Genomic DNA, 17531 nt, shown 5'->3' with positions numbered 1-17531 from the left:
AAACAGTAGTGAAGAAATGTTGGGTTTAGAGTCCCGATACATTAAAAAACATTTTAGTCAGATTTTACCGCGCTGTCTTGCTGAAGTGTTGGAGAAACATCCGAGTGACCCTATCGAGTACATAGCTCAGTGGATTTACAAGCACAGAGAAAGTGAGATAAGAATGAAACAGGTGATAAAGGCATAGCATATGCTGTTTTACATGTAGCAATCTCTCTAGTGACATTTATCATAGGTCACCTTTGTGGTTTTGAAAAAATGTCATGTGAGCACAAATCCTTACTCAGGTAGTGATTATTTGTTCACATCCTCCACTAATATTTACAGATTTCCACACATGTCACGTTTTAAGTCACTGCCTCTTTGGTGATTGCTGTGAAAAGCTGTTTTAGCTCAGTTGCCTAGCTGATAGAATTGATAAGCAATGAGTTCAGTTATTTAGTAGCACCTGTCTGCATGTTTCTATCTACTGACAGAAAGTAAAAGAAACAGCAGAGCTAGAAAAAGAAATAAAGATTAAAGCGAGAGAAGACGAACTCTTCCAACTAGAAAGGCCAACAGCTCCTGAGCCCAACTCTATGCATAAGATCAGTTTACACTATATGACCTCAAGCTTGTCTAATTCGTTTACTGGGTCTGAGGTGAGAGGCTTATTTGAACAATTTCATTCTTTTTCCAGTACAAAACTTTGAGTACATATCCGCTTCTATGAATTTTTTACTATGAAATTATGACTTTGCAATTTCATTGTTGGTAAAAATTGAAAAAAGAGGTGCAAAGTGAAAGATAAGAACTATTTAGTGTGTAAACATGCAGCCTTGTTCACCTTCCTATAGACAAACCTTATAACAATAACTTTTTGCCAAAGAAGACCTTTTTATACAAATCTAATAATGGTAGGAAGAGTAGAAGATGTCATCATGACAGCGCAACAGCTTCCGGTTGTTCAGTTGGTATAGTTTATGGCAGCGTCAAATATTGCCCTATATCCCAAATGCGGCTGTTAAACACAATGTACTGTGTTTGTAATAAAGAAAGTTACATTTTAATAGCCTTTGTGTCAAGAATTTGACCAGAAATAAAACAATGCTTGCTTGCAGGGGAGTTAACTATGGAGGCGTGGCCACTTCCTGATCTGCACACTCAACAAGTCAGCATTTGTTAACACATCAATCACGCCAAATTTGGCATCGACTACGAGTACTTTTTATAATATGCTGTTATATTACAAAACTACAGTAATATAATATAATAATGTAAATAGTTTTTGACAGGCTGTTTCATTAATGCTTTAGCTAAACATACAATCTAATTCTGCTTTCAAACACGTACGAGTTATTATCACAACTTGGCAAAGACAAAAGTTTCCAAAAACAACTAAGCACTAATTATGAGGAAATACAGTATGCTCAACTTGTTGCAGGAGTTATCTTCTCTCTTAAAATTTTGCTATAGTTTCTACAGTGACTGTAAGACTAAGTAGCATTGCTAACTTTTTCCCCAAATCTTTACCATATAAGCACTGCTTAGAATATGCCAGCATGTGTATCTGAAGAGCTATAACGATATCTTGGCAAGTCGGCTTAGGCTCTCGTGTCCTCTCAGAGAACTGTCAATCTGATGAAGGACAAACTTGCCCACTCTACAAAGCTTCTCTTGTATTCAAAAGTTGCCCCAGATAAGATCATCATTCAAAGACTCATTGCTGACATCAGCCAAGCTTCCCTCTGAAGACGAGCTCACAAGGTCAAAGTTAGACATGTCTGTTTCATGTAATATCTGCAACACAAAGTATATTATATTATCCCACGACCAAACGAACGAATGCGAAGTTTGGGAGTTTTTATGATAAATGCATGTGCACACAACTTACGAAAATTATTCATCAACAATGAGACGAACCCTTGTATCAAAATTTCATCAACAAATTTAACCATCATTTTGTAGAGTCATTAAAGTATAATAATGATACAAAACACATACAAACCTATTTAAATATGTTACCAAGTCTTTGTAAATTATCGAAATTCTCTTAAAACTTACCCATCTGATCGGATTATACACAAATAGACAGATTTATTTGGATGAAAATCGTTATTAACTTGCTAAGCCTCACTTTTTTCAAAGTTAAGACCCGAAATTGAAATGCCGAGCGACAGGGAATAGAACGATTAAGTCGTGCGCATTTCACGAAAAAAACTGTGCACATTTCACCAGTCAATAGCATTGTCGAATTGCTGAAGGTTTCGGTGATTAACGTAGGAGTACTGAAATCATTTCATTTTTTCCGATTTCAAATTAACTGACATTTCAGACACATTTTAGTACTTTTGTATTCTAACTGATGTCCAACGCAGTGTAAGTAAAGGAAATGACGATGATATTTTTTTCTAACGATTTTTATGAGATTACGATATTTAATTATAAGTTTGGATATTCTTCTTGATACTTCTTGATATTGTTAGCTATGACGTTTTGAAATGTAAACAAAATTGCGCATTGGTTTTCTATTATTACCGTATTACTATTACTAAGTTTGGATATTCTTTTTGATACTTCTTGATATTGTTAACTATGACGTTTTTAAATGTAATCAAAATTGTTCATTGGTTTTCTATTATTACTGTGTTACTATATTAATAATATTGGTTATTCTAATAATATCAGTGCATTTTACTTCTAATATTGACCAATATTGCATTTCTCCTATTGCAGGGGGAGAGATATAAACATATAATCTTTTCTTTCATTATTGCTGTTTGTTGTATATAATAACACCCACACCCAGTACATTACAGCTACCATTGCAGTTATCCTATTGCACTGAAGTGTCATTTGACTGCTAATATTGCATTTCTCAACCATCAGAACCCTTTCTTTTTTCCAATATCACTTTGGTCATGGGCTGTATGACAGTGGAATTTCTAGTATAATATTATATAATATACTAATATAAAATCTTATATATTTGTTTAGTTATTATAATTATTATATAATATAATATTATATATTATATTACAGTGTTATGGCAGTATATGTAATATCATAAAGATTAAACAGAAAACAAAATCACATATTTGACTAGCATATTTACTGACAGCATGAAAGTATATACCGGTGTATAAACAATTAAACCTAACCGCTCTGAGTCTAACATACACTTTATACAGTTAAACTATATTCTCTTTATACTTGTTGTCGAAATGGCTTTTGATTTTGAGGTTATGCAACATGAAATGCTATTTTTAATAAATCATTGAGCATACCAAATAAGATGTTTGCTAAAATTGTTTAAAACTAAACATGTACTGTTAAGCTGTGTTGACCTGCCATTTATTTTATGAGTTAAGGAAACCACAAGCAAACCAGCTCCTACATCAAAACTAAATAGTAATTTTTCGTTTTTTTAGTTTTTTAGTTTTTCAGTTTTTAGATTTTTAGTTTTTTCAGCTCAGACTCTACAAAGTGTATACTGAGATACCCAATCTAGCTGCCAATAGCTGTAAACTTTGCACGATATCATCGTTACTTACCTTCATATCATGAATTTTTAGACGCAAAAGTTTATTTTCAGAAGTAACTGTCTCGCAATTTGTTTTTTTTTCATTATCATCATATAAGCATAATATATAAGATACCTGATAAAATAATCTTTGTGTTGAGGTATAGAGAGCAGCGTTAATGAAGTTATAATGAAAGCCATATTTATTAAACATAAAGGGTACCTTTGGTACATAGGGCACTTCGATAGTTCGACTTGAGAACTTTTCCCATTCAAAATCCCTCAACCAGGAATGCATCCTCACATCTTTCCAGCCCTTTTCGGCATAACCTAGTCGTTCCGTTGGGAGCTTTCTACAAGCGTAGCTGAAGTATTTAACATACAGCCGTTTGACTCTTGCCCTCGACAACTCAAAAACACGCAATGTATGTTTCGTTAATAACAGTGAACATTTTACACGCAAAATATGTCTGAATAATAATATGATGTAATAATATAAATAATAATGTTTTATTTCTACGTGTTATGAATAACAATATCTCTCCTGCATTTAATAACATATTATGCTGGGTATGAGCCGCTGTACCCATATTCAGTCAGAAGGTACCTAACAAGAAGCAGACAACTCCCAAGTGATGAGAAAAATTTTAAATGCTTTCAGTACTGTTCTTACTGTTTAGATAGATAGATATCAACTTTATTTACACCGGTTAATGCTGTTAAAAGCAATTTAGACAAGACAAAAAAAAACAAACAAAAAGTAGTGAAATACCAACAGTTTGTACAGTTGTACTATGTTTCTTCTCTTTTCGTCAACTTATCAGTTCATGAATACTAAATACCTGCAAAGTCTCAGAATCAGATCTTCTGCAGAGTCACTGACTGAGAATGGAAATTCTATGACATCAAAGCCTTCTAGAACATTTCCATATGTTTGTACAGCATTCCTCGCTCTGAAGGGTGATCTGAAACCATCCTTGACCCGTAAAGTAGGTATGAGATTATGATACAAAATAATTTATGCAACTATTTAAATGTAAAAACTTGAATAAGATGGATTCTGGGAATCTATTAGTGTTTAATGTATTAACTATAAAATGTCCCTAAAAATAGACTTTGACATTGACTGAATGTAGTATAGAATCTGTACAATATTAACTGGGACCTGTCTGTGCTCCAACAAAATTTTTTTAGAAACACTTTATCATGAGAGACTACCAGCAAGCATAATGTGTAAGCAAAGCTATACATAATGAGCTTGTAGAGCTATCAAACAACTGTCAGAAAACTCCTGTATCTTTGGCTCCATATTTTCTCTAAGAATTTAGCTAAAAATTGACAGATCAAAGAAACATTAAAGTGATGACCATGAACTCTAATTTGTATTTAGAGGTGATAATTGTATTCTAGTCAAGGAAAACATTCTTAAATTTTCAGGAAACATCCTAAAGCGCTAACCCAACTTTTGTAGCATCACTTGTAGGAGCTGAACATGTAACCTTAACTTCGGTGTCTGATGATGCAGTTTTGATATATCCTTTGAGAGAATGCTAACATTTTCATAGACTAAGTAAGTTGGTATGTCATGAAGCGGTAGAAAAACTGGGTAATTATCAATATTTGGAAATTATAACTGCAAACATAAAGTATTAACGACATTCCCTTTTCTGACATATACTTTATTAAGCAATCTCACTGTCATTAAAATCTGCATACAAAAGTTTCATAATATTTATACTTTTGCCAAGTGTTGCTGACAATAACCTACCTGCCTACTAACAACTCATACAGTAATACTCCACAGAATAACCTACCTGCCTACTAACAACTCATATAGTAATATTCCACAGGCCCAATAGTCAACTGCAAAGTCGTGGCTTCTGTTAAGTACGACCTCTGGTGCTATGTAAGATGGAGTGCCACAGAATGACCATGTTCTATACTCTGTATGTGCCATCAGCTTTTTTGAAAAGCCAAAGTCTGTCTAAAATTAATAATCAAATACAAGTTTGTTTAGATCTCTTTAAAACAATGATAACAGATTTATAGACTACTGCACTTGAAAATTGACTTGCACAAAATTTTAGTAGATTTTAGCAAAAAATATCGATATTTTTCAATCATTTCAGATTGTTTTTGATGTTTGCGGTGATCTGACTTCCAGGGTGTTTTAAGATTAAAATTAACAAAACTTCCTCGCGATTAAACGCTCAGAAAAAGTATGTGCGAAATTACATCACTAGTTGTTATAGTTGCTAGTGGCTATTGCGTTAGAGTTGCTGTGTTACTCGTTTCTATTCTGTTGGTCTCCTTGCAACTATAGACATCAAAATCGCACATTCGCTTGATCTGAGTGTTTGAACCATGATCAAGTTTTGTTGATTTTTATCTTGAACCGTCCTGGCAGATCACCTCAAACATAAAAACAATCACAAATGATAAAAAAATACCGATACTTTCTGATAAAATCCACCAAAATATTGAGTAAGTTTATTTTTAGTGTACATGTATGCACATTGATTGTACGCATACAGAAATGAAAAGCAAAAACTATAGCATCGGAGTTTTAAAGAGCAGCTAAGTTACTTTGTAGTTGTATTATAATTGTGCTGCATTAGTAGAAGTACAGGCTTGATTGAGTATAGTCTGAACAGAAACTTTCAACCCTTTTCTGACATTATTTTCCTGTCACAAAAATTGAAAATGCAGCCATATAATGATAGTACAATATATTGAACATACAATAATCTATTCTCTTTATCCTAGTTTTGATGACCACATAAAACAATGGTGTGTTTCAGGAGGCAACTTTTATTGTTGGACCAAAGCAGACTTATCATTTCTCTGGAATTTGACTATATATTCAACTCAATTACACGTATATTTGATATGATCATAACTTTATTTTCCCAGCCAACAAAAGCAAATCAGGCCAAAGAGAAAAAATGAAATTGTAACATGGGAATTCAATATTATTTAAAAAATAAATTTTTATGATATAAAGATGTTCTGGATACAGGGTGGGCAAGTTGTTTATGTCTGGTGTGTTTAGTGGTTCTAGTTTGTGGGGTGTAGCTATGAAGTTACTTGTTAGGTATACAGGATAGTCAAATATTGTATATATATTATATGTCTGCATCCTGACTTTTTACATACTGCTAACAACTATCAAGCTTTTATTCCACTATATTCACCTATAATATGATACTATTGTAAGTACCTTTATACCATCTGAGTTTTACCTTCATACTAGCGACTAGTCGCTATTACATATTAAGCAGATATAGTTATTAGTACCAGCTTAGCGTATCCACGACGATCCAATAGAATGTTTTCAGGCTTGAGATCTCTGTAAACTATATCAATGGAATGTAAGTATTCGAGTCCCTCTATAACACAGGCTATATAGAGTTGAGCCTGATCATCACACAGTTCTCCAGCGTCTTGCAGCAAAGTCCACAAGTCTCCTCCAAGACACGCTTCCATCAAAAAGTAAATGTTTTTTGAGTCTTTCAATGTAGCGAAGCACCTAAAGACAGTATACATACAAATTTTGACTTGAAACATTATAACTGGCTCTGACATATTCCCATATCAATGAACAGGGCGAGTTGATAACATGCCTCGATGGTTATGCTTATACGAAGACAAATTTGGTTACTTGTAACTAGCTGATGTTTTACCCTTTGTCAATATTGCTTTCTCATTTTTACTAATATATTTAAAGTCTAAACATTCTCTACTTAACCTATTAAATGATAAATATTGAGTTTAACTTAAGTTATTTCAAAACTCAAAAACTTGAAAACCAGCAACCAATAATTTATCTCCAAGATGGCTGATAGCTGTCCAACAGTTCATTGATTTAAATCTTCCTGTGTTAAACCATTTTTTAATCTTACAAATATCTAATTGATCTTTATGATGTTATTGGTATTGTAGTAGTTGCCAAGCTACATTAAATTTAATTCAATCAGGCAACAGAATTAAAAAGTAAAAGATTCGTTGTCATTGGTATAAATCAGAGGGTCTATGATATGAAATTACCCTACGAACCACGTTTTTGGAGCGAACGTAGACGAGAGACAAAATTGATGCCGTTGGCTTGGCTACCTCTATTTAGTAATATATAGATGCTTTTAACTTTTACATTAGAAAAATAACTAAAACATCACAATGGTGAACAATGTTTACATCGTAAATGCATTTGCCTCTCTTGAGCAGATTTGAATGCGGTTCAGTCATTTAGACTAACACTGTATTTTATACCGAGTAACTTTACCACTTTCAAAAACACTTGCGAGATGTTGACAAGCCATAATTTATCAATATAAGCGTTTCATCTGATCATCCTTACTTCACAACTGACTCTGATTCATTCGCTTGCTTTAGGATTCGTCTCTCCATCTTGATGTGATCTATTTCGCGCTGTCTGATCGGTTTCGCTAGACATTTCATAGCCATCGTCTTTATTGGCAAATCAGGAATGTTGTGTTGCACCTTTAAATTACAAATAGTTAAACTCTTTAAATGAGGTTAATACAGGTTTTAGCAAAAGTATAACTAAAAGAACAGAGAGAGAGGTTAGCAAAAAAGTGAATTTAAATATAAGTCATTGAATATATTGAATTTCCAAATCTTAAAAGATTGTCAAATAAAGCTTGAATGAACTTAAGCAAACTATATTCAAAGTAGAATAGTTGTAGGTTATGTTCAATACCTTCAACTTTAGCTATTCTCTTAGCTAGTGACTTTTAGTTTATTTTTAGACGTGCTAATTTAGAACAATTAGTAAGTCAAAAATCAAGTTGGCAAGAGGGGAGACAATCCCATAAATCGTATCTTGCGCTCTCCAACACAAGGATGTCTCAAGTGCACTAAATTGCTTTATTTACATCATGTTGATAGTAATATAGTTTTAGTTAACAGTAGAATACAGTGATGTGTAGTGTATACTACTACATCTGTTATTGGCTGACTTGTGTAATATAAAAATGCGTGTCTGTGTTAAATCAGCAAATGTGTATCTGTATTAAATCAGCAAATGTGTGTCTGTGTTAAATCAGCAAATGTGTATCTGTGTTAAATCAGCAAATGTGTATATGTGTTAACTCAGCAAATGTGTATCTGTGTTAAATCAGCAAATGTGTATCTGTATTAAATCAGCAAATGTGTATTTGTGTTAAATCAGCAAATGTGTATCTGTATTAAATCAGCAAATGTGTATCTGTGTTAAATCAGCAAATGTGTATCTGTGTTAAGTCAGCAAATGGGTATCTGTATTAAATCAGCAAATGTGTATTTGTGTTAAATCAGCAAATGTGTATCTGTATTAAATCAGCAAATGTGTATCTGTGTTAAATCAGCAAATGTGTATCTGTGTTAAATCAGCAAATGTGTATCTGTATTAAATCAGCAAATGTGTATTTGTGTTAAATCAACAAATGTGTATCTGTGTTAACTCAGCAAATGTGTATCTGTGTTAAATCAGCAAATGTGTATCTGTGTTAACTCAGCAAATGTGTATCTGTGTTATATCAGCAAATGTGTATCTGTGTTAACTCAGCAAATGTGTATCTGTGTTAACTCAGCAAATGTGTATCTGTGTTAACTCAGCAAATGTGTATCTGTGTTAACTCAGCAAATGTGTATCTGTGTTAACTCAGCAAATGTGTATCTGTGTTAACTCAGCAAATGTGTATCTGTGTTAACTCAGCAAATGTGTATCTGTGTTAACTCAGCAAATGTGTATCTGTGTTAAATCAGCAAATGTGTATCTGTGTTAAATCAGCAAATGTGTATCCGTGTTAACTCAGCAAATGTGTATCCGTGTTAACTCAGCAAATGTGTATCCGTGTTAACTCAGCAAATGTGTATCCGTGTTAACTCAGCAAATGTGTATCCGTGTTAACTCAGCAAATGTGTATCCGTGTTAAATCAGCAAATGTGTATCCGTGTTAAATCAGCAAATGTTAGGGTGTAAATATGAAATTCAAAGCTTTTAGAAAACCAGTTTTATTCGTTTTTTCACATCGATGACTTTTATTTGGATAAAAAAGAAAATATTATGATGCGAGTAATTATGGGCGTGGCTAATTATGGGCGTGGCTAATATTTGAGTTCGGCTAGTATTTGGGCATGGCTTATTCTTCGGCGTGGCTAATATTTAGGCATGACTAATACCTGGGAGTGGATAATACCTGAGTGTGGATAATACATGGGTGTGGATAATACCTGGGTGTGAATAATACATGGGTGTGGATAATACCTGGGCGTGAATAATACCTGGGTGTGGATAATACTTGGGTGTGGATAATACCTGGGTGTGGATAATACCTAGATGGGGATAATACCACATACAAACCATAACTGCACTTGAGTTACAACAAGCTTCTGAGCTTTGTCTTTTTTATAATTACGCTAAACATTTTGATTCTTAAATCCATGTATATACAAACTCTTCAATACTATGTTTTGCATTCTATGATGTTTTTTGAGAATGGTTATTAAACTTGGTCAAACAAGTTTTTACACAGCGATAAGGGCCTATAGAGGTGACACAAACAACTTTTATAAAATTGACGAAAAATACAGACTGAGAATGAAAAGGCAGCAACGAAGAGAGGAATGGAATAGTAAAAACTTACCAATTGAACCTTGCCGAAGGCTCCCACTCCGAGAGTGCCAAGGATCTTTAAGTCTTTCAAACTCAGTTTTCTGTAGATATCTTCATTACTGCTAATATAAGTCAAAGGGCGTATAATGACCCAGTATTCCGTAGACATCTTCATTACTGCTAATATATGTCAAAGGGCGTATAATGACCCAGTATTCTGTAGACATCTTCATTACTGCTAATATATGTCAAAGGACGTATAATGACCCAGTATTCTGTAGACATCTTCATTACAGCTAATATATGTCAAAGGGCGTATAATGACCCAGTATTCTGTAGACATCTTCATTACTGCTAATATATGTCAAAGGACGTATAATGACCCAGTATTCTGTAGACATCTTCATTACTGCTAATATATGTCAAAGGACGTATAATGACCCAGTATTCTGTAGACATCTTCATTACTGCTAATATATGTCAAAGGGGGTATAATGACCCAGTATTCTGTAGACATCTTCATTACTGCTAATATATGTCAAAGGACGTATAATGACCCAGTATTCTGTAGACATCTTCATTACTGTTAATATATGTCAAAGGTCATATACGCAATGGTATCTGTAGTATTTCAAGTCATTGACAGCTACTCTGTACTATTATACAGGCATCTACATGTACAATATCTAAAACAGCTGATTTATATAGTATATTGCATTTATAGAACCATATCTCTAGTTATCTATCATCTATTGTATAATATCTACAAGCATAATGTCGAAAACAATTTATATATAGTATATTGTATCTAAACAACCTAATCTCTAGATATCTGACAGTTATTGTATAATATTTAAAGTCTAGTATTTGTACCATCTTGTATTCATTGCATCATGTTTCCAAATATCTGTAGCAGATAGAATTTGTAGTAGCTTGTACTTATATGTATACTGTCTATGAATTGATAAACTGACAATTAATAAAGCCTAATTTGTTGCACCCTTACAATAACAAACCTAGTTTACAGACTTTTCCAGCATCAAACTTACTTTTACATTCATTTCTAAGCAGTAATATTACTAAGCACCATATCTAATGTGTCTGTAACAGTTTGTACACGGAAATTATAAATTGCGTACAATATCCTCTGGATTATAGTGCGTGCACTATAATCCACTATTAATGCACTGCAAATTATATGTTCCTCATAATACAGTACAAATGTGTTGTTGCGTGTTTTGCATGTGATACACTGCTAACTACGTGATGCACTGCCCAGGTTATGCTAGGAATGACATGCTCCTGCAGAAGTTGGATATCCAGCATATCATGATGCTACCGGGAGCACTTAGCAAAAGCGATGTTTGATACAAGAACACGCCTATGGTTTAACCTCATTATGATAAATATAATGTAATTATCTCTAAACAACCAATATTAGCAACGTCATCCACTCAATGAAATGTAGCTTGCAATGAAATATATATATAAATATATAAATATAGCGGCAATGAAATATAGCTCGCAGAACTGCTGCACTATAAGGAAAATATTTTCTATTACAGGTTTTCCATAGTTGAGCATTTTGTGTTGAGAATATGCAAGAGTGTTTGATAGTACTAACTTTTGCCTTGACCTCTCCTCTTCTTTTTCTTCTTGCTGCTGCTGCACTAATTTAGACAAAGCCAAAGATTTGTTGAGGTCAATGTAAGCCTGAGAACGAATGAGAAGGAGTTCCACTGAGCTGCTACCCGCGATGACTGTGTAGGGAGATGTGACGCTAAAATATTTTGAAATATTTGCCTTTGTTCTACTGCTTATTATTCCATATCAATGGTATTTGAAAAAATCAGTATCAAAAATCTTTTGTTTTGCAAAATTCAATTGATTTTTGAAGCAAAGTTGAAATTGAGTAGAAATAATTTTATTGTAAAATTTTTTTTATAAAATTAAAATTATAGTTTAAAATTGTTGAAATTACAAAAAATAAATTGATTTGAAAGAAAAGTACCATAGAGGATACAACTTTTTGCTTCAGAATCAATGAAAACGTAAAATTGGAACTTATGCTAATCTGATTTTTTCGTAGTTCTAAGTCTATATAATGATTATTCTTTACTATAATAAAAGCTGTCTCTACCCACACGTCTGTGTGGGTTGACGGTCATGAGGTTGAAAAAAATGCATCATGATGGATTTAAACTCGCAACATTTGGAAAGGTTGACCGACACACTGCCACCCGCGCTGATCACTCGCCTCCAGAATTTTAAAATAATTGTGTATCTATTCTTAGCGATTTAGTGACATGCCTGATTATCTCTCACGGCAACTAACCAGGGTACTAGTGCATATTTAAACTTTTCCAAATAAAAAAAGAGCGGGAAGGCTGCAAGATGCCATTTCCTAGCATTTTTTTGCCAATCATCTTCCGCGTTAGCGCAGCTGTTGCAGAATTATGGCAATCTGCCAAGTACGCGGTATACGCTTTAGCAGCAATTATCATAAGTAATTTCTTTTATTAAATAGAAAAAGTATATGAGAGACATCAGCCTTGGTAGCAAGGTTGCACTTATATGTAGGCTAGTATAGACAATGAATTACAAGAAATACCTGCAATTTGAACTAAACTCTCCGAAGCACATACCAGCAAGCAATCTCCGTACACAGTTTGTTTCACTGTCTGCCGTATTTGTGTCAAGTATAACCTGAAACACAAAAAGCATGGTATTTCCCGTAGGTGGACTAGCTGCCAAAGAAAAGCAGTGGAAAGCCCATAACCTTTCCCTTAATTGCTGCTTGTTTGACTCCTACGCCTCCCGTAATACCTATAGAGCCGCTTGGCTGGGATTCTTTTTGCTCCACTTGCCAATATGAGTTTGCAAAAGAAGATTTTATGTGTAACATTAATACTTGTAATGCTCGCAATGCAAAATCTATAAAAATTGCTACACATTCTTCTGAGGCATCAATGTTACAGTAAGACAAGCTGTGAGCTGTTTAGTGAAGGCTTCCAGAATTTTCCATAGAAAATTTAGATAACAGTTTAGTAAACGAGTCATGCCTTTTAATCAGCAGTATATTAATACCTATGAACTACGAAATACAGACTTGTCTTCCCCTTCATTTAAAAAAGTACACAGCTCGTTATGCAGAGCTTACTTAAAGATTTTAATATAATAATTTTAAAGATAAAATATAATAATATAACAAATTTTCATCTGAGTTAACTGCTTGGAAAGCATGTAGTGACTTTCCTTATTGTGCCAGTGGCAGTGGTTCAGTTACAGAGAGCAAAATCGTCTACAAGTTATCAAGCAGCGAGTTCCATCTATCCATAAACTTTCAGTCGCACAGCTAATAATCACAAACCGTTTGAGTTGCAATAAACTCGTTTAATGTCTGAGTTATATATAAAGATCAATGGCTTAGCTGTGAGTACTTCGTGAACCATACCTCACACAGATGAGGCGGAAAAGTCCGGAATAGTAACAAAAGTTAATTAGATAATCAACTATTGTGCATATTCTACAAAAATAACACATTGAGGAGTCAGTTTTCTACAAAACAATTCTCTATTGGGCAAATTATAACGAGCGCGTTGAAATAATTACCAATTACGATAACAGTACTGATTGTACGCCGTGAGAAACATGAGTCACGTTTACGATGTATATATTAGAGGAGCCAGCGGAATCCTTTTGCAAAGAAGTTATACATCGCCGACATCACTGACAACCAACTGACGACAACTCAAGGGTTCATTGCGAAACGAAGCCTATCTGTCTACAAAACAGTCATCTATGTAGAAACTGACCAGCTTGAACTTTTATAATTTTGGGTGTAATTCGTAAGAGGCGATTCGCTAAGGTCATTGACATTGAGAGGCGTATAACAGGTGTACATTTATAATACTTAACATTTATCAAATGTAAAAGAATTCTATTTATGGATGCATCAAGTTGGTCAGCGATTGACCTCTCCCTCACTCCCAAATTTTTATTGAAGTTTACAGAATTGTGTATTAGTAGTACAAATGAAACATCTGCGAGGACTTTGATCTCTCCATCACTCTAGTTTTTTATTGAAGTTTACAGGATTGCGTAATAGTAGTATAAATGAAGCCCCTGCAGAAACAAGCTTATGTATAATGCCAGGTTCTGTTGAACAGCGGGGTGAAATATCAAATAGACAGAACATATTTCAACAAGTGTATTGTATTGGCATAAGCAGCAGACAGCACAACAGGTTCGGCAGAAAGTCTGCTTCACGAACTCTCACTACCTGAAGGAAGTGCTGCTTTTAGCTTTCCTTTACTAAACAATACGAAACCGCAAAATATAAACATTCCATGCTAAACTGTATACATTACGGCATTGTAAACCGGTGCTTGCAGGTAGCTTGTGAGTATCTAATACTAAAACTATCTGCATACATTACGGCATTGTAAACAGGTGCATGCAGATAGCTTGTGAGTATCTAATACTGAAACTATCTGCATACATTACGGCATTGTAAACAGGTGCTTGCAGGTAGCTTGTGAGTATCTAATACTAAAACTATTTGCATCAATAGCACATCAGCATTATAACTCACCTCTCCTGATGCTACGATAGCGCATCCTGGAAATGGTTGACCCTGAAGAAATATAACTTCACCTGGTGCGTGGCATTCTTCTACCATGAGAAGACTCAGTTTACATATCTTTTCCTTATTCAGCTCCCCAAATATGTTTGTCCTACAATCATGTCTTACAATGTACGAACAGGAAATAAGAAAAAGTTAGTATCATTGCCATTAATAACAAAGGACGCTAAGGTATTTACTGTATGTAAATAACAGAAATGTTATGAAGCAGGGCTTTCTGATTATAAGTGTACAAGTGCCAGCCGTTGTACGCGGGGGGGGGGGGGGGTTACGCGAATCTGTTGTAATGGCTGGTGGTTGTCTAATGGTATCGAAAAGAGCGTCGAAAATTTTTGTAGCATTTGGAACAACTTGGCTATCCAGATTTTTTAAACAACTTGGCCAGATTTTCATCTCTTCTATACATAAAAAATAAATATCATAACCCAATCAATCTTGAAAATGATCTGCGTATTTCACTCACCTACAAGAAGCCGTGTTTTAATCAGATAATAACCAAGAAGAGGCAGGAAAAAAGTTAAAGACCATGAAGAGAGTTGGTATTTTTACACGCTGCTGTGTGAAAATGTTAGACTCTTCTCCGTAAAATGACTTTCCGACAACATAGTTTTCAAATATTTCGATTATTTCTGTTTTTCATTATGTTTTTAGCCTTTTTGTTTCATTCCAAACAAGGGGTGTGAGATTTCTCTCTTTGTTCGTAGGGAGTTCGGTGACGAAAATGAACAGGAAAGCACTGTTATCGAGTCATATACCAGTAGCAGCTGATAAGACTATAGAATACTATTGTGATAGCTTCCTTATTATTTTAAAGAATAAATTGATCTTTGAAGTAGGAAACTTAACCAAATATCCACTCCTCATGTTTCATCATACAAGTTAGAACGCTTGTACTTTACAATGTCTGGTAACCATCAGGCCTGAGCTATATAGCCTCAGATTCATGTATTCATGTATGCGCGTTAGCTGGCATTGAGGCAAAAGTATCTGAATCGATGAGCTGAGGCGTAAACCAGTTTCTGAATTTAGTACTCATTTTTTCATATATGAAATAGAGAATGTTAATTTTGAATCAAGGCCTAGTGACAAAATGCAGATAGTTTAATATTTTTAGGTCAAGGTCAAATGATAGGGTTAAGCCAAGACGTAAAACTCTAAACTGGTAAAAACTAAAATAAAGGTAAGTATCGATTAAAACTATATTACATCATTTACTTACACTTCTCCATTTATATCTACAGTACGTTTATGTCAATATTACGTTATTAATTGTTTAGCCAACTTTTAACTATGTGTAAATTATGTTAACAGAAGTTTCTTTGCATGGCAATAAAATAGATCTTAATCAACTGTTTATAGTTTTGGCAAACTGACAGAGCTCACATCACAAGCTGGTAGAAATAAAGACAGCGTGGGCTCTTCTAATTGGTGTAAGTAAAGACTGTCTTTGAGCATCAAGAAAAAATAACTCCGAAAAATTCTGCCCGCACAATGCAGCTCTTGATATTTGCAAAACAGCAAATATTAAGCAAACTTTTTTGCCTGAAGTCATGAGAAGTGAATGTTGCCTGGGCACCGTCTTGTATAGTGTAAAACACATCATTACAGGCAGTCTTTAAACATCTTTTTGTAACAAACTCACATTTCAAGAGCTTTGTAAACAGGTGAAAAATTGAAGGTTTCAAAATTTATTGACTCCGCCGTCAGGCCTTATCACACCACTTCCGTTTATAGCTACTATACAGCGTAACAAGGCGCTGTTGTATAGGCCTATTCTTATATGCAAAATGATTGCAGAAAATGTAGAATTATATTTTTATTTATATTAGTACTCACCCCGCAAAATTTCTCAACAAAGCCATTCGATCAATGTATGAGTATTTCCATCCTGCGATGTCACTAGAAATTTCGTAAAGAGAATCATTTTCTCCACGTTTTCTCGCGATTTGCGAGCTTTTTGTTGCTGCTGATATTCGCACGCTGTCGCATACCGTCATCAGTCTAGAGTTTTGCTCTCCACCAGAAAACCTCAGCTGCCTTAAACCTTCGCTAACCGACTGCAGAGCGTAACTCTTTCTGTCAGAAATCAATCGCTGCCGTCTCGAAGATTGCCTCTTCTCCGCTAGTTTTGGTGTTATTGTGAACTCGGCATACTCGACTGGTGTAGGAGGAATATTCTCCACTTTGATTGAGTAACTTACTGTGATGTTTGCGTGGTTCTGAGATGGTTTATCTTTATAGCCGAGCATTTCGTAGTTGATTGCTGATGCAGCGTATAACTTAAGAATATTGCTGTATTTGATCTCTTGTAGCTCAGCGCGCTTAACCCGCATGCTAACAGCAATCACGTGCTTATATACGCTTCAGATATAAACGTGCAGAGATTATTACAACGATGCCATAAAGCAATTAGAGAACATAATTATCTGGGATGTACTTGATGAAAGGTTAAATTGCCATGTCAGCATTCAAGGTCTGAAACTCTAGGAATATACATTATATACAAAATGTTTATAAAGAACGTTTGTTATCAATTATTGTACCTAGTTGTAAGGTTTTTGAAATGAACTGCCATGAGTTTCATTAATTGGTATTTTAAAGAACATTAAAATGATCTGTTTTACCAGCATTTTAATGAAATACTATCGCATCTTTAAAATTAATATAATTACACAGAATAGAAATGCATGTCGTTTGGCTAAAGCGGTGTGTATACTAACCAATAATCAGAAATATTTAGCTAAAAATAAATCGAATGGATCTTTCAG

General features: G+C 34.3%; 1 protein-coding gene across 1 annotated transcript; it reads right to left on the bottom strand.

Moving 5' to 3' along the window:
* Window positions 1-1316: 1316 nt before the first annotated feature.
* LOC137394878 (cGMP-dependent protein kinase 1-like) lies at window positions 1317-14835 on the bottom strand. Its single transcript, XM_068081652.1, has 10 exons — window positions 14713-14835; window positions 12730-12824; window positions 11743-11898; window positions 10150-10240; window positions 7860-8002; window positions 6800-7031; window positions 5317-5486; window positions 4345-4467; window positions 3726-3855; window positions 1317-1779 (listed from the first exon to the last, which is right to left on the bottom strand). Exons 1-10 carry the CDS (start codon window positions 14797-14799, stop codon window positions 1663-1665), a joined length of 1344 nt encoding a protein of 447 aa, XP_067937753.1. The 5' UTR covers window positions 14800-14835; the 3' UTR covers window positions 1317-1662.
* Window positions 14836-17531: the final 2696 nt, after the last annotated feature.

The sequence above is a fragment of the Watersipora subatra genome, chromosome 4 (assembly GCF_963576615.1).
Source record: "Watersipora subatra chromosome 4, tzWatSuba1.1, whole genome shotgun sequence".
NCBI classification, from domain to species: Eukaryota; Metazoa; Bryozoa; class Gymnolaemata; order Cheilostomatida; family Watersiporidae; genus Watersipora; species Watersipora subatra.
Note: the sequence above shows the minus strand (reverse complement) of the source record. Positions and strands in the feature narration are given on the sequence as shown.